General features: G+C 43.6%; 1 protein-coding gene across 4 annotated transcripts in view; it reads right to left on the reverse strand.

Annotated features, from left to right (window-relative positions):
• The window catches only part of NUP133 (nucleoporin 133), a 951293-nt gene that overhangs the window by 819967 nt on the left and 103967 nt on the right, over positions 1–27359 (reverse strand). For all 4 annotated transcript variants that reach the window (XM_077486543.1, XM_077486541.1, XM_077486544.1 and 1 more), the window contains one exon: positions 6663–6794. In XM_077486543.1, coding sequence (XP_077342669.1) covers positions 6663–6794 — 132 coding nt within the window. The remainder of the gene's footprint in view (positions 1–6662; positions 6795–27359) is intronic.

The raw sequence follows: 27359 nt of genomic DNA on the forward strand, positions 1-27359 counted from the left end.
GACATAAAAAAAAAAAATGGAAGCCAGAATGAGAGATTCACTAAGACATAGTCGGGTTGGAACATATTCATATTTTCAAATTAAGGTAGGGCCCTTCTGGAGGGGGATACATTGAGTGGGTGACTTTCTCCCGGTTGAAAATCTCTAAAAGATCGGAAATACTGTCGCTGGCAGGCCAGGTGCTCATAGGCAGGTACTCACTGCAGGGGGGTCGCGCTGCCTGCGTGGTGCCCGTCTCAACCCTCCCCCCCCCTCCACTATCCTCCTCTTTACCACCCCCCCCCCCATCCTCTCACCCTTCCTTCCCCATCTTCCTCTGCTTTTTTCTCTCACTAATTCCTGCTTTATCCTCCAATATCCCTTCCTTTCTCTATTGGGGGCGTGGGTTTGGAGAGACCGATGATGTGCCAGCCTCACCCACGCCATCCTAACTCTAATATTTTTGAGACTCATGGAGCAGCTCAGTGTATCAGGACTATTTCTGGAGCACGACATTGTCCTTCATAGCACGGAGGAGGGGGCACCACACCGAGAGAGGCTCTCCATTATGGAGCAGCTGAGAGACTTACTTGGATAACGCAGATGTATCAGGTGACCCTCTTCCTTTGCGTCACAGGTCAATGTACCACTTGTGATATGCTGTGTATCTCATCTGTACCTACACTGGTTTATTTTTACTTGGGTCTAATGTAACATCTAGATGTTGTGTTTAGGGGTGCACCGAATGGGTTTTTTGGTGCCGAAACCGATACCGAAAATGAAAAATACACTAGGCCGAAAACCGAAACCGATACCGAAACAGCACCGAAACCGAAAATGGCTTTTTATATATATAAAAAAAAAAATATATATATATAAAATCGCCTTATATAGTATTATTCATTATAGTATTCATATTCAACTGAATCATTAATTTTATGAATAAAAGAATAGTCCAGTAATGGAAAATAACAGTACTTTAATAAAGCAACCCAAATAAATTGGACAGTGGACACAGAAGATAAAATCATAAAATCAAATAAAAATACAAAATTAAATGATAAATTACTACCGCATATCCTACAGTGTAGACTGCAGTCAGTGCACATTGAACCATAACAAAATAAATAAAAAAAATGAAATAAAATAATATAAAAATAAAACGACTAAGACTAAGTCTAAGAAGACTTAATGTCTTAGACTTTATTAATTTTCAACTTAAACCAGAAGAACTAGTAGTAATTCAGTTATCTCTCCCTAAGGTGTCAGCGGCTGCATGTGCGATAAAAGTGTATGTATGTAGCTGCGGGTTACACACACAGTCATACAGTAGACCACACTGTTTTCCGGCCCCCGGGTATGAGCAGAGACATCCTGGAACACAGTCTACAGTCTGGTCTACAGCAGCGGTGCTCGGGCAATCACAGCAAGCAATGTAGACTAGTCTGTTTCTGGAAGTCTCTGCCCATATCTGGAATACAGTGTGGTATAGTGTATGGTACTGGAATATGTAGACAGCCACAGATACAGGACATACAGTTTTGCACATGCAGCGGGCTGAAAGCTTAGGGAGAGACAATCAATGACTGACAGTTTTGTCCCAACAACAAACTATAAAGAATAACAATGGCAGAAGGCTGTTATTCTGTTTCACAGTAATATATAAGTATGCTAAATGCAATAAATATTTTCCAACCTGAGAGAACTGTAGTAATTTATTTTTTCCCCCCTAAGTTCTCTCCCTAAGGTGTCAGCGGCTGCATGTGCGATAAAAGTGTATATATGTAGCTGCGGGTTACACACACAGTCATACAGTAGACCACACTGTTTTCCGGCCCCCGGGTATGAGCAGAGACATCCTGGAACACAGTCTACAGTCTGGTCTACAGCAGCGGTGCTCGGGCAATCACAGCAAGCAATGTAGACTAGTCTGTTTCTGGAAGTCTCTGCCCATATCTGGAATACAGTGTGGTATAGTGTATGGTACTGGAATATGTAGACAGCCACAGATACAGGACATACAGTTTTGCTGCCATGCAGCGGGCTGAAAGCTTAGGGAGAGAGAGATATAGTTTGGCCCAACAGCAACAAACTATGTATGATGTGTGTGACTGTGTACAGTACTAAAACAACTGGAGATCTCTTAAATTGAAGAAGTGCAAAAACTGTAGAACTACTGCAATGAACAAACAACTAATGGCAGTATGGCACAACTAGACAACTGGAACATACTGGTAGTCAGTCATACTATGTTGTATGTTCCAATTGTCCAAATAGCACAGTCCAATGCCAATTCATTTACTATGTTCAACAACATGGTAAAGGAATTGGTCTATGCTACGGATTTATAAATCTATTTCAGTATAAGTGGCAGATTTCGCTTTAAGAACAAAAGTTGCTCCGCTTTCTCACAGGAGAGACGGTTTCTCTTCTCGTCAAGAATATGAGATGCTAGACTGAACAGTCTCTCACTCTCTGTACTGGTGCTTGGGGCAGATAAATATCTGCATGCAATCTGTGCAAGCAAAGGAAAACGTTGTTTGTTGATGCGCCAGTACACAAGGGGATTGTCACTTCTGGCGATAGGCTGTTCAGCTAAATAAATGTCCAGCTGTTGGGTAGCTGCACTTGTTGTTGCACTGCTATGGACCGGGGTGCATTCATGTAAAATTTCTTCAAACATATCAGATATGGAGGGAGCGTGTTCCTCTTCACTTGTATGCAACCGTTTCTTCTCACGTTCCTCTGTGCTACACCTCAAAACTCCTTCACCGGATGCTTCCACCACCTCCATTTGTGCCTGTATCATTTCCCGTGCACGCTGCTTTTTCTCAACATTAAAATAATGCTCTTTAAATCGAGGATCTAGAACTGTTGCAATGCAGTACAGAGGGTTGGACTCGGTGTCTTGAAACCGGTTGGTAACAGCCTCCAGTAGAGTGGTTTTAGCCGTTTTTACGCCATGGTCTGTTTCTATCTCTTTTCCTAGCGGACGCTTCAGTGCGGCAATCAAGGGAATAACTTCAGAAACGGAAGCATTAGTTGAGCTTATTTCTTTTGTTAACTGTTCAAATGGAGATAGAAGAGACAAACTATTTTCAACTAACATCCACTGATGTGCACTCAGTGTTGCCGGCAGCTCGTAATCTGCAATGTATGCAGCTAAAACACGCTTTTGTTCAAAAAGACTTTGCAGCATATAGTAGGTGCTGTTCCAACGAGTGGCTACATCTTGCTGCAGTCGTTTCGGTGGCATTCCAAACTGTATCTGCAAAGCTTGTAATCTGGAATAAGCAAGTGGAGAATGCTTAAAGTGACCCACAATTTTTCTTCCTTTTGATACAATATCAGATATGGTGCGCTGACTCAGCAATCCTTCATTCACAGCCAATTGCAGCGTGTGTGCCATACACGGTATGCTTTTAAGTTCACTGTCCTCCATTGCCTTTGCCATGTTCCGCGCATTATCTCGTACAATCAAATGCACTTTAGACTTCTCAATGTGCCAAGTGTCAAGCATGGATTTTAAAGTGTCAGCTATTGCTGCTGCAGTATGTGATCCAACAAACTCACGTGCGTTAAGTAGGATGTTTTGCAATTGAAATTTGTCATCTATCCACTGAGCTGTCAGGCTAAGCATGCTCGTTGGACTGACGTCTGAACTCCAAATGTCGGTAGTAAAACTGATTGCTATGATGTCGGTAGTCATGAGCTCTTGAACGCGTTTTCTAACACTGCAAAACAATTCAGGTAGACAGGTATCTGCAAAGTAGCGTCTGCTTGGTAGTGAGTAACGTGGCTCAATATGTTGCATAAGCCTACGGAATCCAATGTCCTCCACAACAGAGAATGGCTGGTCGTCTAATGCAATAAATTCCATAATTTTATCTGTTATGGCACGAGCTTTGGGACTGTCACTTGCAAATTTTTTAACCTTTTCAAAGACCGTGGCCACAGATGGTGTTGAGCCTGAGTCACTTTTTGGAAGTGGCACTGTTTTCTTGTAATCTGAATGCTGAACTGGATGTCGTGTTTTCAGATGGTGTATCAAACCTGTTGTTGAAAAATGCCTTGGCACTGTACCCCCTCTTGAAATTTCTGCTGAGCAAAGACTACAGATTGCAAATTTGGGGTCTTTATCAGAAACTTTAAAATATTTCCACACTGCAGACATGGCCCACCTTTGCTGGTAGCGCAGAATAATAGCATAGAATGATCTATAGTGGGAGTGAAATCTGAGGGGGAAAAGAAAAAAAAGGACGAAATTAATTTTAAAGCTAAACCCCAGGAGGCAGCTTTAAAAAATAACAAACTATCACTTTTTTTTTTTAAACGCTGCAGCTCTTGCCATGCAAGGTAGTTAATATGTCTGCACTGCAGTATATCTCCTGACTTGTACCAAAAGATAATATAATTGCACTGATTAAATTTCATTGCAAATGGAAAGGATTGCTTGCATGCAAATTGCAATTGCAATTTCATGCTATATTTAATTTTTTGGGCGCTATTCTGCAGTATAATATAATACTATAACTTCATGTGCTTGTTGTTGTACAATAAAATATATAATATATATATAGTTGTTAAATATAATATATTATATTGCGTACTGTCATGTTTTAAAAAAATGATAAATCATGTCATGTCAGTGTGCTATACTATACCAAATGACAAATTCAATGACAACAAGGGCATACATTTTATAGTATACTAGTACTACAGAATAATGAAATTTTTTTTTTTTTGCTACGATGTACTGTAAGACATTTAATTAATACCATACTGCATGGCACAAAAGGCACAAAGGCGTAAGTAATACATGTTGTTTGACTGCTATGACAGTTTCAGTAGTATAGTAAAATAAATTAGTTGGATTGTTTGGCAGTTTAAGGCAAAAAGGCAATGCATTGCTCACCGGCGAATAGTAGTAATGGTAGCCATCCAGGAGGGACAGTGCCCAGTGCCCACTGTTGTACTTTCGGAATGTGCAGCCCTCTATGAAGCCGTCTCGGGTCCCAGCAGCGTCTCTCGGGTCCCAGCAGCGTCTCTCGGGTCCCAGCAGCGTCTCACAAGCACGAGGAGCGTCCGCGGGGAAGGTGCCAGCGTCTCAGCAGGGAACGTGCTTACGAGTGTGGCGTCTTATCCGCGAGGAACGTGCAAGCCGCCCACAGAACGGGTGATGTCATCCGAAGTTTCTCCCACCGCTACTGCGCATGCGCGATTTTCGGCGCCATTATCGGCAAGAATTCTCTTTCGGCAAAATGCCGAAAAGGCCATTTTCGGCCGATATGTTTCGGCGGCCGAAATTTCGGTGCATCCCTAGTTGTGTTCCATGTTTCTCTGTCCTTTTAATAAAGAACTAAAATTGGAAAAAAAAATGCAAATGGAAAAATGGCAAAAATGGTCAGGCCGGCTGAGTTTAAAAGTAGAGTGGATGACAGCAAAAGGTTTTTTGTTTTTTTCCTCTGGAATCTTGATTTCTACTATGACCACGAGACAACTAAACCTACAACAATCAATACCTTTTGTTTTTTGCTTGTATCATTATTCTCTTCTGATTGTGTTATCAGGGACTATAGTTTTTGAGAGGACTTTGAAGAGACTTTGATTGTTTGATTATGAGAGAGGGAGTTGGAATGCAATTGTCAGGAGAGTAGAATGACTGACTCCATGTTGACATTGAAGTCTGGTGCTTTCTCCTGCACAATCTCCGTTAGTCTAGTTGATCCATGGAAGATATACATCACAGCAACAGGCAATAATGATACTAGTGCAGTTTGCAGTAAAGCTGTTACATCTAGGTTTCTTAATCCTTTTTTACAGGAGCATATATAAAGACAGACTGGATATCATTCAGAATAGGTTATTTTAAACTTATCTCTAATTGGACTTGTGGAATACAAGAGGATAATTTTGAACACTGAGGTGTGGAGGGTTTGTCCCCTTTTTTATTTTATTTTTTATTTTTTTTACATTTTCTTAGGTATATTAAGGATCGATCCGGTCGGGTACCCAATGTGTATTTTCTTACTGTCTGTTTTTATATGAATGTTGAAAATACTGAAATACCATGAATGCTAAACAAAGTGATTTGTAATAGTATGTATAAGAAATATTTTTTACAGTTTTTTTGTAAATGTGGAAAACGAAATAAATAATATTTAAAATGGACTTGTGGAATAAAAGGGGTTATATGTACATCCAAAAAGTGTTATATATGGACAGGTAAAGCATATTTTTAATTTAAGTGTTCTCATTTCCAACAATTTTCTTTGCTAAATGGTGACCCTGACCTTGTAATATACATTACTCTGCTAGACTGGTAAACATATAATTTATTTGTAATAATTGAACAAAAGTGAATAACGGAAGTGAGACACTTAGACCAGAAATATGGTGTATTGCAAAATAATGATAAAAGATGGTTTTCTCTCAGGGGGCTATAATTTTTAACACTCAGTATGGGTTTTTTACATGGTATTTAAATATGTCATTGTGGTAAATAAGTCAGTTTCCACAATGTTATTCATATATATTGAGCCGCTGCAGAATAATTTCTGGTGATGGCTTTCTAAACAAGTTATCACAGTCAAGTACCAACACTTACCAAAGAAAATATAAGCAATTCTACATCAAGAGAAAAAAAAAAAAAAAACTGTAGCATAACGTTTTCAATAGCTTACCTTAACAGCAGTAAGGAATGCACAAGCAGAGCCAACAAAATCAACACACGTGTCAGTGAAAAAATCTTCATGTGAGAGACTTGGCCAGTAGCGGACTGTTCCTTCACGTGTAGCTGCCATTACTGCAACTGACTAGAAAATAAAGAATTAAAGTATGAAAGTAGAATATTTCCCCCTAGTAAGAGAAAGATGAAGTAGAAACTGTCGCTTTTCAAAAACCCTTAGTGAAATAAAGTGTAAAAATAAAAATTCCGAAAAAGTGACAGTGGTTATAATTAGTGACTCAATAAGACATATGAAGGTGTGACTTAATGCTTGTTAGATTATCTCCTACATAAGTTTGTATCCACAATTTTGTTATGAAGTGAAAAATGTGAAACGTACACACATGTAAACATATAATGGTTGGTAAACATTTAAAACTGATAAAAAAAAACAATGTAATCCCACAAACCACTTATGGTGATCTGCTAAATATTAAAATACTGCAAAATAATTAATCAATAGTGATATAAAAATAGTGCAATTAAATGGTCCACAAATAGAATCATTCCAAAAGGTAACAGATACAAATAATAAAGTCCATAAAGTGCTCTTGTATCAGTGAAAAATAGGATTTTTAAAACAGCTTACCTGTAAAATCCTTTTCTTGGAGTACATCATAGGACACGAAGTCTCAAGTTATTACTTGGTGGGTTATAGGCCTTCCTGCAGGTGTTGACACTGGTATAACCAATATAGGAAGTTGACTCCCCTATATAACCCCTCCTCCTTCCAGGAGCACTGAGTTTATACTCTCACCCCATAAAACAGAGGGGCGGGAGCTCTGTGTCCCATGATGTACTCCAAGAAAGGGATTTTACAGGAAAGCTGTTTTAAAAATCCTATTTTCTTTATCGTACATCATAGGACACAGTTTCGAGTAATTACTTGGTGGGATGTCCCATAGCAATGTTACTTGAGGGGAGGGAGACACAACGCATAGGGTAACCCCCCAGACCTGAGGACTTATACTGCTGCCTGCAGCACACTGCGCCCGAAGGCGATATCCTCATTCCATCTTGCATACATTTGCAAAATTTTATCAAGAGCATGTACTGAAGGCCAAGTCGCAGCCTTGCAGATTTGAAACCTGGAGGCCTGGTGACGCACTGCCAAAGAAGCACCAACCACTCCGGTAGACTGTGCCCTAACTTGAAAAGGGGGAATCTTTCCCTTTAAATCATAAGTTTGAATTATAACTTGCCAAATGCACTTGGCGACAGTGGATTTTGATGCTGCCTGTCCCTTCTAGGACAATCTGGCAGAAGAAATAAGACATCAGTCTTACGAATCGGAGCAGTTTTCTTAAATACATTTTCACTGCTTTCACTACATCAAGACAATGTAGTGACCTTTCTTCCCTGGAACAAGGTCTTGGGAAAAAACCCTGGCAGGACAATATCTTCATTCAGATGAAAGCCTGAAACCACTTTTGGCAAAAAAACCTGGACGAGGGCATAACACCACTCTATCCTCATGAATAATCAAATAGGACTCCTTACAAAAAAGAGCAGCCAATACTGAAATCCTCCTAGCTGAGGATATAGCAAACTAAAATATCAGCTTCCTAGTCAGAAGGACTAATGGAACATGCTGCAATGGTTTGAATGGCTGTTTTTTTTTAACACTGACAAAACTAAATTTAAGTCCCAAGGGCTTAAGAGTGATTTAACTGGCGGATTAATCCGCAGAACTCCTTGCATGAAACCCTGGACTAAAGAATGCATAGCAAGCAGTCTTTGAAAAAAAAAAAAAAAAAAAAAAATTGATAAGGCTGAGACTTGGCCCCTAATAGTACTCAGGGCCAACTTCATCTCTACGCTTAATTGTAGAAAGGTAAGAATTCTGCCTAAGATACATCTCCGAGGGTACCAACCCTTGGACTCACGCCAGGAAACATTTGCTTTCCAGGCTCTATAATATATAGCTCTAGAAGCTGGCTTCCTAGCATTAATCAAAGTAGAGATAACTGACCTGGAAAGCCAACGTTTATTTCGAATGTGGGTCTCAATAGACAAGTCGTAAAATTTAGCGTTCGTAAAGTAGGATGGAATATCGGCCCCTGAGATAGCAGGTCTGGCCTTAGTGCGAAGAACCCTGGACCCACCAGTGCCATCCTTATGATCTCTGCGTACCATGACCTTCTGGGCCATGCTGGTGCTACCAGTATTGCTGATTTTCTTTCCAGCTTGAACCTGCAAAGAACTTGAGGTAGCAACTGAAATTGGGGAAAAGTGCATAGATCAGTAAAAACTGATCCCACTGGGTCGCCAACGCATCTCTTCTGTATGCGAGTGGGTCCCCTGGCCTGGATGCAAAGTTGACTAGCTTAGTGTTGAATCTGGATGCTAGAAGGTCTACGTCCGGAGTCCCCCATCTTTGGCAAACAGCCTGAAACACCTTGAGGTGAATAGACCTTTCTCCTGGAAATAACTGCCGGTGACCTAGATAGTCCACCTGCCAATTCTCTAGTCCCGGAATGAAAACTGCCGATAGGCATGGGACATTCTCTTCTGTCCAAGTTAGAATCTGGTTCATCTCTCTCTTAGCTGAGAGACTCTTGGTGACCCCTTGTGATTGATATATGCCACAGCCGTGGCATTGTCAGACTAGATCCTGGCAGGACAATTCTTTAACCTGGAGGTCCAGGTTTCTAGAGCCAGATACACTGCCGGAATCTCTAGGATGTTGATGGGCAAGGCTCCTACTCCCCAGCCTGTAAAGGCTGGCATCTGTCGTTACTACCTTCCAGATAATTGATCTGAAGGATTTTCCCTTCAGCAGGTTCCAAGGTAGTAACCACCAACTGAAGCTTTGGGACACTCATGGGGACAGCCACACTGGCAAGTCAAAAGCTTGAATCGTTTTGTTCCAAGCAGACAGAATACTGCTTTCAGTTTCGAATGAAATTGAGCATAGGGAACTGCTTCGAATGAAGCCACCATCTTCTCTAACAACCTCATGCAAAGGCGAATTGAAGGATTTCTCTTCGTTCTGATCATCCTCACCAGCTCCTGTATGGAGCTGATCCTTGCGGGAGGCAAGAAGACCCCTTTTCTGGGCTGGGTATAATCAGGCCCAGATACTCCAGCCTTCTTAGTGGCTTTAAGGAGGATTACTTTAGGTTGAGAATCCAACCCAAACCTTCCAGGTAACTGCTTGTGATGGCTACACCTTGCTTCAAGCAAGCCACTGACTGTTCTATTAACAATAGATGGTCCAAGTCAGTCAAGACAGTTATGCCCTGTGCCCTTAACCTGACTAGAGGTGGTGCCAATACCTTAGTGAATACCTGAGGTGCTGTAGCAAGCCCGAAGAGCAAGGCTATTAACTGAAAATGCTTCTGTTCTACTTTGAACCGCAGAAACCTCTGGTGAGGAGGAAATATATGGACAAGCAGCTATGCATCTCTGATGTCGATGGACGCTAGAAGTTTTTCTCCTTGCAGGATGGAAATGACTGACTTGATTGACTCCATGCAAATGGAGCGGATTTTCAGGAACAGATTTAGATTATGTCGATCTAGACTTGGTCTGATATCCCCATTTGGCTTTGGCACCGTAATTAGGTTTGAGTAAAAGCTCAAACCAAGCTCTTGTTTGGGAATCTGTCTGATCACCCCTTGAGCCAATAAATCGGTGTAACGCTTGCAACAGGGATTGTCTTTTCCCTGGATCCTTGGGAACATTTGATCTCAGAAAACAAGATGGTGGAGACTCTCAAAGCTCTAGCTTGTATCCTAGAGACACAGTGGAGAGAGTCCATTTGTCCTTTATCTCCCTTTGCTAGACTTCTGAGTACATATCAGAAGTCCCCCCCCACCTTGGTGAGGGGAGATGCCTCTTCATACGGAGGTCTTGTATTCTGCTCTGGAGACTTGTAGCCCCAGGTCTTCCTTTATGCCTGGTCTGATGGCAGAGGCCGAACAGTTTAAATGAAAGACGCTTATATTTTCTTTTGACTGGCAAAAGAGTACCATTTTCGCTGGAAATAGTTTGCATGTATTTATCCAAACTATCGTCAAATAATCGTACTCCCGTAAAGGGGAAACTAGTTAGAAGGTTCTTACAAGGCGTCTCAGCTGACCAACCCTTTAACCAAAGGGTCATTCGCGTATGTACAAGTACAAATGCAAGGCGGGATGCCTGAATAGAATCCTTCATAGCATCTACAGCAAAGCATGATGCTTTAGGTAGTTCGGCCAATTCCTGTGCTTGTTGTGGAGGGAGCTCATCTGAGAGCATCTGTGAACTGGTCCTTTAACCACTTGACCACTGGGCACTTAAACACCCTTTAAGTGGTTGTAAACCCTTACAAACCACTTTGACCTACAGGTAAGCCTACACGGTTAGGAGATAGTTGCCCGAAGACAGGCACCGCTGTCTACAGAGCATGCGCCGTAGACAGCGGCGCATAGGCGCACTGAGCGCAGCATCGTCAACGACGAAGATGCTGCGCGTGTCGGCTCCCGTGCGCATGCGTGGGAGTGACGTCATCGCGGCTTCGCCGAATGACAGCAGCGGAGCTGCAAGACCCCACAGAGAAGATGGATGCGCCGGACTAGAGGGGACATCGGTGACTTCACTGGCTCCTGTGTCAGGTAAGTGACACATAATGGACTATTATACTATGCATAGTAGTCCATTATGCTTTGCCTTTGCAGGGAATGAAAGAGGAAGTAAACACATCAGGGTTTACTTCCTCTTTAATAACCAGACCAATTTTTTGCTTTTGGTGCACTCACATTGTGAATGACAATTACTCAGTCATACAACACTGTACCCATATGAAATGTGTGTCTTTTTTTCACATAAATAAAGCTCTCTTTTGGTGGTATTAAATCACTGCTCAATTTTTTTTATATTTTGTGCTATAAAAGAAAAAAAGACCGAAAATTCTGTAAAAAAATGAATTTTTCTTTGTTATAAAATTTAGCAGATTAGTAATTTGTCATTCATAATTTTTGGCCAACATTTATACTACTACATATCTTTGGTAAAAATAAGTACGAATTGGTGGATATTATTTGGTCTTTTTGAAAGTTAGAGTCCACAAGCTATGGTGCCAATATCTGATTGCTCACACCTGAAGGACTGACAGCCTATTTCAATTCTTGAGGCCCCAACATGCCAGAAAAGTACAAATACCCCCCAAATGACCCCTTTTTGGAAAGAAGACATTCCAGGGTATTTAGTAAGAAGCATGATGAGTTATTTGAAGTTGTCATTTTTTCCCACAATTCTTTGAAAAATCAAGATTTATTTTTTACTTTTCTTTTTTTTCAACAAAATTGTCATATTGAGTTTGAGTTTATTTCTCACACACAGCATATGCATACCACAAATGACACCCCAAAACACATTCTGCTATTACTCGCGAGTAAGGCAATACCACGCGTGAGACTTTTACACAGTTTGATCACTTTTATTCCTATTACAAGGAATGTAAACATCCCTTGTAATAGGAATATGGCATGACAGGTCCTTTTTACAGTGAGATATGGGGAAGAAGGAAGAAAAAAAAAAGGAAAAAAAAAAAAAAAAAAAAAGATTCTGGCTTTGATCGTATTGGCGAGTTGGTAGAAGCACCAGAGGGTGGCGGGAGGGGCTGGAGTCTATGGCTGGGTATTGCAGGGTATCTCCGGGTATGGCTGGGTATTGCAGGGTATATCCGGGTATTGCAATTTATGGCAGGGTATTGCAGAGTATTGGCAGGCATTGCAGAGTATTGGCAGGCACTGCAGAGTATTGGCAGGGAATTGAGGGGTTACATTTCGGTGAGCAGCGATGTGGACACTGCAGATGCAGCCCACAGCGCTGCTGACACCGATCTCTTCCCCCTTCGCTGTACCCATCGGTACAGAGAGGGGGAGGGAGGAACCGGCATCATAACAGGACGCCGGTTTGTTTACAAGTGATCACTCCGTCATTTGACGGAGCGATCACGTGGTAAACGGCCTCCATGAGCGGACCCGGATGATCTCGAGTGCACGCCCCAGGGGGCGCACGAGAGCGGAATTCTGGGAGGATGTCATATGACGGCCTCTTAGAGTTAAACAACCGCCCTGTAGCCGTCATTCGGCTATGGGCGGGTTGTTAAGTGGTTAAGGACCGGCAGATGCCTATAGCTGCAATTGCAGGCTGAGCAACAGTACCTGCTAAGAAAAAAGGGATTTTAAAAGACCTTCCAACTTCTTATCTCTGGGATTTAAAGAGCATGCATAAGTGCATTGTCCACTGGGTAAAAGTAAAAAAAAAAAAAAGGTGTCTTTCACATTGGAAATCTCAGCGTCAACTGCTGGAACTTTCCATCTTTTAGTGAATCTTTCTTCCATAGAATAAAGCTTTGCGAGTCTCTTTGGAAGGGAAAAAAATGCTAATCCGGATGATACCATTCGGTATATATAAGCTTTTTTAGTAATGCGTGGATGGGAAATGCATGCAAAGGCTGTAGAGGCTTCAAAGAACCCAAGGAGGAGACCGGCCCATCAGCTAACTCTGTTAGGGGTAGAATGCAAGTAGAGCGAACCATCTTTGCAAGCCTCTGTACTTCAGATTGTTTAGTAGGGATCCTTGGGAACTTCAATTATTGTGTCCTCAGCAGAGAAATAATCGCATGTCTTTCCTCCCGATCATCTGAGGGCAATACCGCATAATTTTCTTGGACCCCCTCCACTGACTGTAAGGAGTCTAAAGTGGGAGAGGGGGATCTAGGACGCTTCCTATACACTGGATGGAGGATGCGATTAAATCCGCTAATCTTCCTTCTAAGCCTTGCAAGGCAGAGGAAAAATGCATCTTCAGTCACCTCTACAGGGCCTGAAGTGTGTGAAGCAGTTGCACCACCGCTAGCTTCCAATGACTCACCCTGGCTTGCCATGTCTGATCTCTCCGAAGAGGAAGACAGTATGGAGGCATAACTGGGATTTCCAGCGCCGGGGGGGGGGGGTGACACCTTAGGTACCTTTACGGTAGGTCTGGAAGACAAAGTGCAAAGCACAGCAGAGGTACACACGAAATAACAGTTCTTTTGCTACCAAGTAACAATAGTTTTTCCTGTCTGGAAATGCCTGTTTACACCCTTACGTGCCCATGGCTCTGGTGTCTTGGTGTGACAGACTGCCTCTTTTCAGTTAAAAAGTCTTTCTGAAATGAGTGTCTGTGATATTAAGCCTCATGTGGAACCCGATTGGCATCCTCAGCGCTTCCCCTCAGCTACGCGGCGAGTGCTGTGTGTGGATGTTACATCCTTACACAGCGCCACATGACCTTGCGGACTTGCCCCTCTGCATTCTCAGGCCCTGCTAGGGACCCAGATGGCCAACACAAAGTAAGGTGAATGTACTATACACCTCTACAAGGGGGGGGGGGGGGGGGGGGAGTTCTGTCAGGAGATTTATAGTTTTTTTTAAAACCACAGAAGCATAACGTTACTAGGTGGAAGTGCTGGGTTGCAATTAAATCATGCAGCTAAAAGCAGCTCCGTCAACCAATCAGCCACCACCCATGTAGAAGTTTATACACATCTCTGTATTAGCAACTGCTGTATTTTTTACCAAATCCCATAAGATCTATAGTAAGAACCCCCTCTGCCACTGGGACCACACATTTTCTGAGACAGAGCTGCACCAAGATACATCATAGATAGTGTAAATTACTCCTTATAGAGGAGACATTCATAAGGCATACACGGTATATTGAAGGAAAAAAGCAAAGCTTGTCCTCGCTGCAGGATACTGCCAATTTAATAGACAGATCCAACTTTCACCCATCACGGCAGGCTGCGTTTAAACACGCTCAAAGACTGGAGCCCTTTTAAAAGGGGTTCCGCTCCTTTGGGCCTTGTATAGCACCCCTCAGGACAACTTTAGGAAATGTATCAAGACCAAAAAGCGTCCTGGTTCCTAGGGTCCAGCTCTCAAAGAGAAGCATTACAGGCAAAACCTCGTTCTTGCATCGAAGGTCCAGGTACTATCCTATGGATGGATCTGATTGTGGAGGTTTCTTTAAATCCAGCATGGATCCCTCCTGGAGCTCCGCAGAGCACATCTTCACTCGTGACCAACACCTTAGACACTGGCAAAAAAACTGAGTGCTCCTGGAAGGAGGAGGGGTTGTATAGGGGAGTCAACTTCCTGTATTGGTTATACCAGTGTCAACACCTGAAGGTAGGCCTATGACCCACCAAGTAATTACTTGAGACTGTGTCCTATGATGTACGATAAAGAAAAAAACAACGCTGAGCCCATTCACTTTCCAAAAGGGATCACAGCATGTGTGTTTTATCTGTACTCCTAATGTGATTGTACTAACCATAATGATACACTGTAACCTCTGGCAACCAATCGCAATAGTTGCCCGATCTGATTCAGTAAACTGATTTCGAGTCTAGCTGCTATTCATTGTATGTCTCAGAGCAGGTGGAGAGCAAAACTGCATGGGGGGGCCCCAAGAAAAGTTTTGCCCAGGGTCCAATCAATATTAAAGATGGCCCTGGGAAGAAGCGTGGCTTCTGCAGTCACAGCTGGAAACGAGTAGCGGCGCTTGTGTCCATGCCTGAGCCTCCAGCAGCATCTTCAACTAGCAGCGGCTTGTAGCAGCTTTCTCTTCTATTGAAGTCGGTACGAGCTTGAGAGGAACCCTCTGAGCTGACCCTGTGCAAGCAGGAGCGGGAGGAATGTGAGATAGAGCAGAGACCTCTGAGTTGCTTGAGTCCTCTGCGTCTGACCTGATGGGAGTGTGAACGAAAGCACCCCTGAACTATCTGAACTTAATCTTGAATTCTCTGCAGCATCTTGGATTGGCTGAGCCTTGGTTTTAGTCCCGAACCACCGGCAGCACTTCGGCTGTAATTGATCTAAGCAGCCGATTTTTTTCACACATTACCTAGCAGCTGGTTTGAGACTGGCTTTCCCTCCGCCCTGCTGTTGACTGTGAGGGAGATGAGTAGACAATAGTCAGTAGCTGAGAAGCTGAAAGAATATGCTCGCTCTGACGGACAGGGGGCTGGACAGAGCACCACAAGCGGAGGATCGGCTGTGACCTCAGACCCTTCTAAGCAAGGAACTGCAGAAAAGATAGAGAAGGTGGAGAGACAGAGAAAACGCTGGAACAGGTGAATTCTCAGTTGCTGGCAGGAATACAAACCTCCAATGTGGCTTTATCAGGTAAAATGGAAAAAATTAAGACTGATAATGGCTTTTTGAGACAGGACATGCAATGTACGCAGGAGCAGATTACTGAAGCTGAAAATAGAGTGTTAGCTCTGGAAGATACAGTGTTACCCATGGTTAAAAAAAAATAAAAATGCAGATAACTGAAGAGCAGGTAGCGAGGGTAGAGAACTTGGATATATGTTATACATACTCCTGGAAAACAACATTTTCTGTTTCAAGCTCCTGAACCACTCCCTTTCCTTTTTTTTTTTTTCTTTGTTATTTGGGATATATAGATATATCTCAAGTAAAACAATAGCTGCAATCTTTAGCTTAAAACAGGCTGCACACTAGAGCTGTACGATTCTGGCTAAAATGAGAACAATTTTTTTTTTTTGGCTTAGAAGATAGATCATGATTCTCTCACGGTTCTTGTGGCTTAACATCTTTCACATTAAAACAAAAAAAATGACTTCCGGAACCGTATGTGGTAGCTGTGCCTTCTCACAGCTCCCACTCCAGGCACCCTAAATCGGCCTGAAAAATTGGCCCGAGGCCCCTTTAGTCCATCTGCCACCACCGGGTGTCCTTGCCCACCCACCGGGCAGATGGATCGCTTAGTTGAAAAAAAAAACAGGCCCGCTCGCACGCGCCCACGGCAGCTCCGCCGGACAGGCCACAAATTCAGCCCCCGGCTTCGGCCTACCCGCACAATGCAACGAACGCTCAGATAATGGACATGGAGGTTAGTGGCAGCTCGGCCCAGGCACCCCCCGCCTCGCACACTGCTCCACCCCAGGGATCAGCCCCACTATCCTTGAAAACACCTCCAGCAGTCAACATCCCTAACAACCCTCCCCCCCCGGGGAGGATGGACACACACACACACAGCATTGCACAAGCAGTGGCGGCCCTCCTGACCCCCATATTGGAGCCTCTGTGGACAAAGCGGTCAGTGCTGGCATGAAACAGTTAAAAAGCACAACTAACCGAACACACCACCAAATTAAATGAACTGCAACATCGCGTATCATAAGTAGAAGATGAACTCTACCAAGCACAAGCCACGGACCAATCCCAAGATAAAACTAACCAATACATCATCCAAAAATTTGAAGACCTGGAAAATAGATCCAGGAGTAACCTGTGTTTTGTAGGCATCCCTGAGTCACTACCTTCTGCTGCTTTAACATAATTCTGCTCAAAACGCATTCCCGAAGCCATGGGTCTGGCAGGCCCGTTTCACATTGGAAGGTGCACACCGTATGGGATCCTTCAATGCTGAACGCAAGTCCCCCCGCCCATCATTGCAAAGTATCTCAACTATGCCGATAAGTCGCTTCTCCTCCAGAAATCCCGGCAATCTTCACATTGATGGGGTAAAAATCTTCATCTTCACCGACTATTCTATTGAAGTCTCCAAGAAGAGAAATGCCTTCCAACCGATTTGCTCAAGCAGAAAATAAAATTCACCCTTCACCCATTCCCGGCAACCTTACGCCTTAAGTCCCCTAAAGGAGATCAACTTTCATTCCAGGATCCCTCGGAAGCAGAATCTTATCTTCATTCGCTTAGGCCAGACTCACTCCCCACACGCCTTCCAAATCTGCAGCCAGCCTCCGCTCTCTGGAACAGCGTAGCCCACGCAAAGACTCTCCCAAACGCTCCAGGCCTTCTGTTCCTGATCACTGAAACCGCAACATCCTGCGCTGAAAACTGCTGGTCCACCTAATGATTTCTACTCCTCTACCTCAGGTCGTATGACTTGTATCTTATCGTGCGTTTTTCTTTCCAGGCAGCTGAAACGCCCTTATCTGATGCAGGGGCCCTCCAGCAGCAGCCCAGAGCCAACATCTGGACTCTGACCCCTGTTCAGATTACTAGGGCATTAAGTTATCCTTGTTCAGGTCTTCCAATACATGGACACTGGCCTCCTGCAATAGCCAACAATGTTTTTGTTCATAGACGTACCACAAGGCCTTCTGACCACTGGTTTCTCTCATGATGTTCAAGTGTCTTATTCCACGGTTTTCTCCGGTTATACTATGTTGTAATGTTTTTTTTTGTGTGTGCCTTGTCTTCTAGAGTTCACTGTGCATCATGCCTGGCTTTTTCTATTTAACAACCGCCCCGGGTCGCCCACATGCCTTACCAGTGACTCTATGGCGCTCAGACACTTTTGTCATCTCTCACTTCCATACAGGGTCCTGTATGGGGAGCCGCTTTGCACAGTGAACTCATGCGGAAAAAAGTGAAGTTTGCACGAATAGTTGCTGTAGATGTTGTGTTGATTTTACCTGTCCTGACCTTTCCACCCTTCCTTCACCTCTCCCCCTTCCCCATCTACCCTACCTCTTACATCCTCCAACTGAGGGTTAGACGCTTCTATTTTCCCTTTAATCCCGGTCTTAAGTCAAGTTTCCACTATCTCACTAATAGAGCACTAGACCCACGACCTATCTGCACACTCTCCCCACCTTATAATCTCTTAGGGTAGTATCATGGAATGTGAAGGGTCTCCGTTCTCATAAAAGAATGAAGATCCTTTGCCACCTTAAACGGTTAAAGACTGACATAGCCTTATTACAAAAAAAAACATCTCCCAGCTTCTGACTTCCATCGTATGCAGAAACTCTGGGTGGGCTCGGTCCTGGGCTCAGAATCAGTTGGACAAAAAGCCGGGTGTCGTCCTCCTGATTCATAGGAACCTCCCATGTTGTGTACTCTCCACTCACATAGATGACCAAGGGTAGCTAATCTCCATCAGAGTTAAAATAGGCTCCAAGGAACTGATGATATCCAATATATACGCCCACAACAGCCCATCCAGGTCATCCCCGAAACTCTCTCCTTTGAATCCCGCCCCCCCACCCCCTCCTTGTTTGCCTCCACTATGGAACCCTTCCATCTCACAGACGTTTGGCTGTTATCCCAGCCGATAGAGAATTAACCTTTTATTCTAACCCCCACAAGGTCCTGACTAGGATTGACTTTTTTGGATCCAACAACCTTATACCTCTGATCTTGGATTCAGGGGTAGAAGACATAGCCATTTCTGATCACGCCCCCATAACACTCACACTGGACCATTTCCATTTGGACCCCCCCCCCCCTCAACCTAACATTTAGCGTTTCCCCTTATTCCTCCACAATACTGACTTCAGGAACTACATGGAACGCTCCTGGGCGGAGTTCTCCTCAGCCAATTTCCCTCATTTGAGTCATCCGAACCTCCTATGGAATGCTGGTAAAGTATTCCTACGGGGTCGGATCATATCCTATGCCCCTACGTTTAAAAGGAATGCCTTGACCAAGTTCAATTTAGCTAGTACCAGACTTCGGAGCACAACTCTCCATTGCCACCTCCTCTGCAGACAGAGATGAATGGTCGGCTGCTAAATCTTCCTTTGACTCCTGGGCAACTACCCTTGAACTCCCCAAAAGAGCACACTTTGATGCCACCTTACATAAATTTGGGAATAAGTCTGGCAAGCTTCTTTCCAGGTTTTGCAAAGGCCCTTCCCGGCCGACTCACATTATGACCCTCTGGGTCTGTCCATTCTACCCCCCCAGCATAAGCAAGACTATGCTGGATTTTTACACAGCCCTCTATGGCCCAGACCCGACTGACAAGAATGCAGCCCGTTCTTTCCTAGACAAAGTGCAAATACCAAGCATCTCCCCCACCCAGTTAGAGTCCCTGAACTACCCTATCACAGCCGATGAAATAGAACGCACCATTAGAAGCCGTCGCCCTTCTAAAGCTCCCGCCCCAGATGTTTTTAACAGCGAGTTCTAAAAAAACTCTTCCTAATATCACGGTACCCATACTCCATTCGGTTTACTCTGGCATCTGGTGAGGTGGTCCCTACCTTCCCACAGGCAATCAAGCTAACCTCAAACTCCTCGCCAAAAAGGGAAAGGATCCACTGGAACCAGATTCCTACAGGTCTATCTCTTTGCTCAACCTGGATGTAAAAATCCTGTCAAAAATAGTAGCCTCCAGGCTAGCAGCAATCCTTCCTGACCCTTTATAAACCCTGCCCAATCTGGCTTTGTAAAAGGACGTACACCCACCTTGAACATACGCAAGGTGCTTTTAGCCCTCGAACAAGCCAAACAAAATCCTGAGGGAGATTATGCCATCATCACCCTAGATGCAGAGAAAGCTTTCGATAATATCAGCTTCGACTGGCGCTCACTTTCCTCGCCAAAATGGGTTTTTCGGGCCCCTTCTGCCACCTCAAATGCTATGTACACAGCCCCCTCAGCTAGATTGGTTGCAGCGGGTCTCCTCTCTGAGGAATTCCGCCTTCACAAATTGACCAGACAAGCATGTCCTCTGTCCCCCCTACTACTTAACATCGCCCTGGAACCCCTCTCCGGATTCCTATCCCAGAGCGCTCCCCTACGAGGCATCAATGTAGGTTCTACAGAACTCTTCACAGACAATGTCCTCATTTTCACATCCAATCCCTCAGCTGACATCCTGCACATTAAAAATATATTTGATGACTTTAGGGTATGTTCGGGACTCTGTATTAATTACTTCAAAAGCGAAAACCTCCCTATTTGCAAACACTCCTCATCCCCTTGGACACAACACTCCCTCTTCCAGGTTGTCCCGTCACACATCACCTACCTAGGGATAAAGATAGGGAAACTACCCTCATCACTCTACCATCTCAATTACCCCCCTCTTTTTACTAAACTTAATCAAGAGTTATCAAACTGGATTGATCTCCCCCTGTCACTCATAGGAAGGCGCCACCTTGTTAAAATGATAAGCTTTGCCAGACTGCTGTACCCTTTGCAAACTATTCCTTTATTGTTAAAACAAAGATGTTTCGGCCCTAAACTCACAAATCTCTAAGTTTATCTAGGAATGGCAAAAAGCCTTGTATAGCAGTCAAGAAACTACACCTTCCTAGGAGTGAAGGAGGTATTAGTCTAACTCATATCAGAATGTATACCCTTGCTTGTCTGCTAAAGACCAGTCTAGACTGGTTAACTCAACAATCACGTCACTTGAACTATGATATGGAGTCTGCTAGGGCCCACCCTTATTCTTTGGTGGCCCTCCTTCACTGCAAATGGAAAGCTGCACCCCCCACATCAACACAATCTTCTGCTACTGGACACAGCCCTGGCCTGGAGAGACATCAAAAAAATCCTCAAGCTCCCGCCTTTCATCTCGTCTCACTTACCCATCCAAGGAAACCCTGGATTCCTCCCTGGTCTCCACTACAAATCCTTTGAACTATGGCAGCAACGTGGCCTCTCAAAATTTTGCACACTGTGTGATACCTCTACTGGAAAGCCGCTACCCTTTTCGACTGTATCAACCTTATTTTCCCTGCCTACCTCTCACGCCTTTTATCACAAGCAATGTATCAGCTTTCTTTCCAGCAAATGCAAAGTGGAATCTCAGATTTAAAACTAGCTTCTTGGACCGCCTACTTCAGAATGGCCACTACTCAATCTCGGATATATACAAACCTCTTTTAAGGGACTTCTCACCACCACTCTCGTCATCGTCTGTGGCCAACTGGTGTAAAGACTTCCCAGATTCCGACCTAATTGAAAAGCGCCTCTCTGGCCTCTGGGAGGTAGATTTGCCTACTCATGCAAGAAGACTTATCCTCAGGAATTGGATTTAATCTCAAAGCCCGCCAATCGCCCAACTCATGAAAGAATGTCTTACCCTTTTATACAGCGAACGACTCCTCACATTTTAAAGATCCCAAATCCAGATCTCGCTTCTTTCTTAGATGGCAAGCTTTCATCTCAACTATCTTCAGATGACCAACTGGCTCTACATACACTTTCTCCTTTGATGAGCCAATCCCTGAGGAATCGCAATCCTAAATTTTACCCTCCACCCGTCATCACCTCTGGTTGGTCCAATGGTCCTCCTCGGGACTACCTCATCATGTTTTATTCATATTGCAGCCTGCTACTCCCCCCCCCCCCCTTTGCTTCCCCTGTTTCCCCGGTTATAACCCCTCTCCATCTCACTGACCATTTTTCAGGGGTTAGTACACAGATCCATCCAGTTTTCTCTTATTTCTCTAGCTACTGTACTCTAGCGTTATTTTAACGAGAGGACTTACCATAATCATTAAATGAGATTTCTTGTGTTAAACAGGCTGTCTACATCCCCACGTTAGTTGTTTTGGCTTTCATACTTATGCCATTTGTTAGCATATGCTTTGTTTGGATGATACATGTCATTTCTTTCTAAGTCATTTGATCTTGTGCAGTATTACCCGAAAAATGACTGACGATAACCTGTACAAATGTCTTTTGGATTCCCAATAAACATTTTGAATAAAAAAAAAAATAATAATGCGTGCTAACTTTACTGATTTAAACTTTAATTGGTTAAACTTCCTGCATTTACAGGTGGTTGAAAGCTTGGCAGACTGCCCAGTTTAAGTGTTTACACAAGAAGTTATATTCCTTTGATCTAAGAAGTTAGTTCAAATGTTTCAAGTTCTACACTTGGCAGATTTCCCAGGATGCTTTCTTTTGACAGCTGAGCGAGCAGATAATCTCTCCACTTGTTTATATGAAAGAATCACCCACTCTCAGCGGGAGAGATCTTCAGATGGGGTGAATCGAAATTGCGTTTTTTTAATGAATAATTGTGCAGCTCTACTGGACACTTTTCGAATTGCCTGCAATATAGGCAATGACATATGCAGACAACGTCTAATTTTTTTATTTTATTTTTTTGCACCCTCAAAATATTGACGTTTTAGGGGATAAGGGGGTTTAGAATGGATGTAATAGATATATCAATGGTTGCAGCGATACTACTTGGCTTAAAACAGATAAACCTAATGGAAGATAGGATGCCAAAAATGGGGAATAGCCCCTATTACAGGAAATATGAGTGAACAAAGCATTTTTTATATCATGGAATGTAAGAGGAATGAGGGCAACCACTAAGAGAAGCCAGATATTTACGTTTATTCAAACCAAGGTAAAAAATAATATGCTTGCAGGAAACACAAAAATGATAAAGAATATAAAATATCTGAAGAAGTGCTAGGTTAATCATATTTATCATTCATATCATACGTCCTATTCAAGGGGAGTGCCTATGCTGATAAACTGATTGGTGCTGTGTGAGTGTATCATCTACCATCAGGGTCACATCTATAGCGATGTGTTTATCTATGGAATATTATATGCTTTACCATTTGTAAATATGGGAATCTATAATCCACCACAAGCGGGTATGCAGGTAGTGAAGGATGCAGAGCCGTTTATGGCTCAATACCCTGATGCATACGTGATATGTATGGGGGACTACAATAGAATACTGGATGCGACGTTAGATAGATATGGTGGTGCAAGCCTAAAACGGGCGAGTAGACAGAATATGTTAAGTCTTCTTGGTGAGGTAGGATGGTCTAACTTGGGAGAGTTGGGAACCCATAGACTAGGATCCATTTGTGGGCAGCCCCAGGTGGAGGATGTCCATCTCGAATTGACATGGTATGTGGGAATGACAAAGTACAACCATTGGTGCATTTGATTGCGGATCTCCCCCAGGGGATTTCTGATCACTCCTCACTAATGTTTGGGTTACGTATCAGCGCTAGGGGGAGCCGACCAATCTGGAAAATCCACCCTTGTTGGCCATCTCAGAGTGGGACTCATGATTGTATTCCAGAGCAGTTTATTTTTTTTTTGTTTTTTTAAAGGCACATATACCTGTGGAGGACACTGAAGTCAACCATATCCCATATCAAATGATCCAGTAGGCAAGGAGAGGAGGAAATTTATAAATGATGTGTACAATCAGAAGATGAATTTGTATCTAATCCCTCAATTGAAAATCAGGCAAGGTGAGAAAGTCTCCTTAGGCCCCTTTCACACGGGACGGATCAGTAATGATCCACCCCGTGATGATCCGCTTGCTCAGCGGGGATCGCTCCGTTGTACGCGCTGAGCCGGCGGATAACATGGCGGTCCTAGCACACTGTGCAGGGACCGCCCTGTCAGCTCTCCTCTATGGGGGATTGGATGAGCACGGACCGTCTGTCCGTTTTCATCCGATCTGCAGAATCAGACAATTGTGGAGGCAGACGATATCGGGTGTCTGCGGATATTCATGTGTAAAAGGGGCCTTAGGCTATACAAGGGACAAATAGAAATAAAGGCTAAAAAACGGAAACAATTTTTATTGTGGCAAAAAAATTTTGAACAAGGAAACCAGTCTAGCAGATTACTGGCATTTATTGCCAAACAGCAAACAACCTCAGCTATCTCTAAGATATGAAATGAACAAGGGATACTGGCTAGTACAAGAAGAAATCATGCAATGCTTTTATGAGTTATGTTAAGATGTACGCTACTTCATCAAATCACAAGAGAAAACACAAAATTTATGGCTGGGGAGATTGGAGGAAGTAGTGAGGCAATTTCATTGTTAGCTACTGGTAATTCCCCAGGACCAGATGGGATACCCCTGGAAGTGTACAGTCGATATATAGATCAGATAGCCCCAATTTTAACTAGGTTATACAGCGATGCCCTTGTTGGGGGGGGGGGGGGGGTCTGGGCTCCCATATATAAGCCACACAGACCAGACAGGGTTTATACCTGGTAAATCAACATTGATAAATATTTGTAGAACGCAACTAGTGGCACAAATGAGGGAATATATTCCAGAGTCAGGGGCTCTGGCATCTCTTGATACAGCCAAAGCCTTTGACTCTGTAGAATGGAGAGCAGGCAACACTTGGGAAGTTTGCGTTTGACAATGGATTTAAACAAGCAACGGGTTCAATTATTATATCAGGGCTCGACAAACCCCAGGCGCCAGGTCGCCAATGCAACCAGAAACCGCAACCTAGCGCCTAAGCTGCCACCAGCCCACTCACTATTGATGCCCCGGACATGCAGCGCATTAAAACTGACTGCCGTCATCCTCCACACTCAGCGGCTCTGGCAAGCATCAAGTGCCGCACTAAGTGTGTGAAACTGAGAAGCAACAGAAGAGGATCTGTCAGATTTCAGCTTGATATCGGGGGTGGGTGGGACCCAGCAGCTATTAAACACCAGCCAATGGGAACTGGGCGGTCCGCTGCTATATGTGACCCTGCCCCTTTCCTTAAGCAGCAATCGTTAGCTGCTGAGTCCCGCCCACCCCGACATCAAACTCAATTCTGACAGTTCTTCTGTTACTTTTCAGTAACACAGTGCTCAGTGTGCCACCTACCAGTGCCACCGCCAACCAGTGCCACCTGCAACCAGTGTTGCCAATCAGTGCCACCACCAATCAGTGCCACCTGCCACCGCCAATCAATGCCACCTGCCACCAACCAGTGCCACCTGCTACCACCTGCCAATCAGTGCCACATGCCACTACCACTGCCAATCAGTGCCACATGTCACCATCAACCAGTGCCACTTGTCAGTGCCATCCAGTGTCACCGCCAAACAGTACCACCACCAAACAGTGCCACCTGCCAACACCAACCAGTGCCACCGCCAACCAGGGCAACCTGCCAGTTCCAAACCAGTGCCACCTGCCAATCAGTGCCACCTGCCAATGCCAATCAGTGCTACATGTCCACGCCACCTGTCAGTGCCATTTGGCAGTTCCACGTACCTGCCAGTGGCAACCAGTACCATCTGTCAGCCCCAAACCAGTGCCACCTACCTAAGCCAACCAGTTCCATCTGTTGCCAGCCTTACTCTTTCTGGTCAGCCCATAACCCTGATCTAACCGTGTTACATTGGAGTTATTGACTGGGTGCTCTGCTGTGAGTTAGGGATAGGGGGTGAACATGACTGGCCTTATCCCGGGAGCTGACAATCCATACCACTCAAAAAAAAAAAAAAAAAAAGTCTAACTTTTTCAACTGGCTCCTAAATTCAAAGCAAAATTTGTCAACCCCTGTATTCTATGCAAACCCGGCCCCGGCCCTAAAGTTTCGGCAGACTGAAGAATAGCAGGGGATAGAGTTGGGGGATAGTATAGAACAGATTGGTCTTTATGCAAACAATATTATACTATGTATGCAGGATACACAGAACATCCTGAGGAAAGCAGAGTATAACAGACAACTTTGGCCAGTATCCACTGCTTAAGATTAATTGGAAGAAGTCTTTCCTTATGCCACTGCATCAAGAACTAGAAAATGGAGTAAAGGATAGATATTCCACTTAGAATAGTGGACTCCTTTAAGTATCTAGGAATCTATATATATATATTTATATATCTATGTATTTATTGGCGCACTTTTTTCCCCCTAAAATCAGGGGGAAATTGGGGGTGCGTGTTATACGCCGATCCTCGGCTGTTTCTATCCCTTTCGGCCTCTCTGCGGCTTCCACCTATTTTCAGCCGTACTCGTTGGCTTTCGGAAAATCGAAAGCCGCCGAGAGTTGGCGAAAATACCCGAAGGCCGCCGAGAACTACCAAGCGCCGAGATGCACAGGACATCCACTCAATCTCAGCAGTGCCATTTTTTAAACGGCAAACACACTGACAAGGCTGCATTGATGGGCATTTAAATGCAAGTTATTTTCCTTAAACTTCCCTCCTAAAAGTTTGTTTCTTTTAAATTTCCTCCAAAACTTGGGGCGTGTTATACGCCGATAAATAACAAGGCAACCTTGGGATGCACTCCCAGCGAATGTATATCCATTGATGGAGTATATTCAATTTAAGCTGAAAAACTGGAGAATAAATGGTAGAATAAATGTAATTAAAATAATTTTACTGCCAAAGTGTTTATATATTTCACATTCCCCAGTGGTAGTTCCCAAAAAGATCTTTAAAAGCTTGAACTATCAATGCACTAAATTTATATGGGCCAAAAGCAGATGTAAAAGTAAAACTTACAACATCACAGCACCCAAAAACAGAGGCAGGATTGGTTCTGCAATATATGTATCTGTACTATCTGGCGGGACAATTAAGACATTTGCATAACTGGCTCATACACTAACAAAGTCTCGGGGTTGAGAAGCACCTGTTAAAGCTAAGTCAGGCCGAGAATTTGATGATAGGATGTAAGAGGTACACAACTCCCAAGAGTTAAGACCCCTATTGCTCTCATTGATTCGATCGGTATGGTGAGGCAAAAAAAAATTTATAAGATTCAAAAACATCCCATCCAAACTACCCATGTGGAATAATCTGTTATTTTGAAGAATTAAGTACACTACAAGATAAAAAAAAAATTTGGATGCAAAAAAGGAACAGTGGAAGCATGTGCTCATTTGACTTTAACCACTTCAATACAGGACATTTATACACCCTTCCCAGACCAATTTATCATTTTTTTTTTTCATACAAATAGAGCTTTCTTTTAGTGGTATTTAATAGGGGTGCAACAGATGAAAAAAACTCCCGGATCGGATCATTTTTCGGATCAGCAAAAAATTTAATTTGCAAAAACCTGAGAAAATTTCACCACCATATAGTTCCCACCGTAATATCCACAATCCCCCCCATTGTAATATTGGCTGAGTAT

The sequence above is a fragment of the Lithobates pipiens genome, unplaced genomic scaffold (genome assembly GCF_037356315.1).
Source record: "Lithobates pipiens isolate NorthernLeopardFrog02 unplaced genomic scaffold, aLitPip1_a1.2 Scaffold_18, whole genome shotgun sequence".
NCBI classification, from domain to species: Eukaryota; Metazoa; Chordata; class Amphibia; order Anura; family Ranidae; genus Lithobates; species Lithobates pipiens.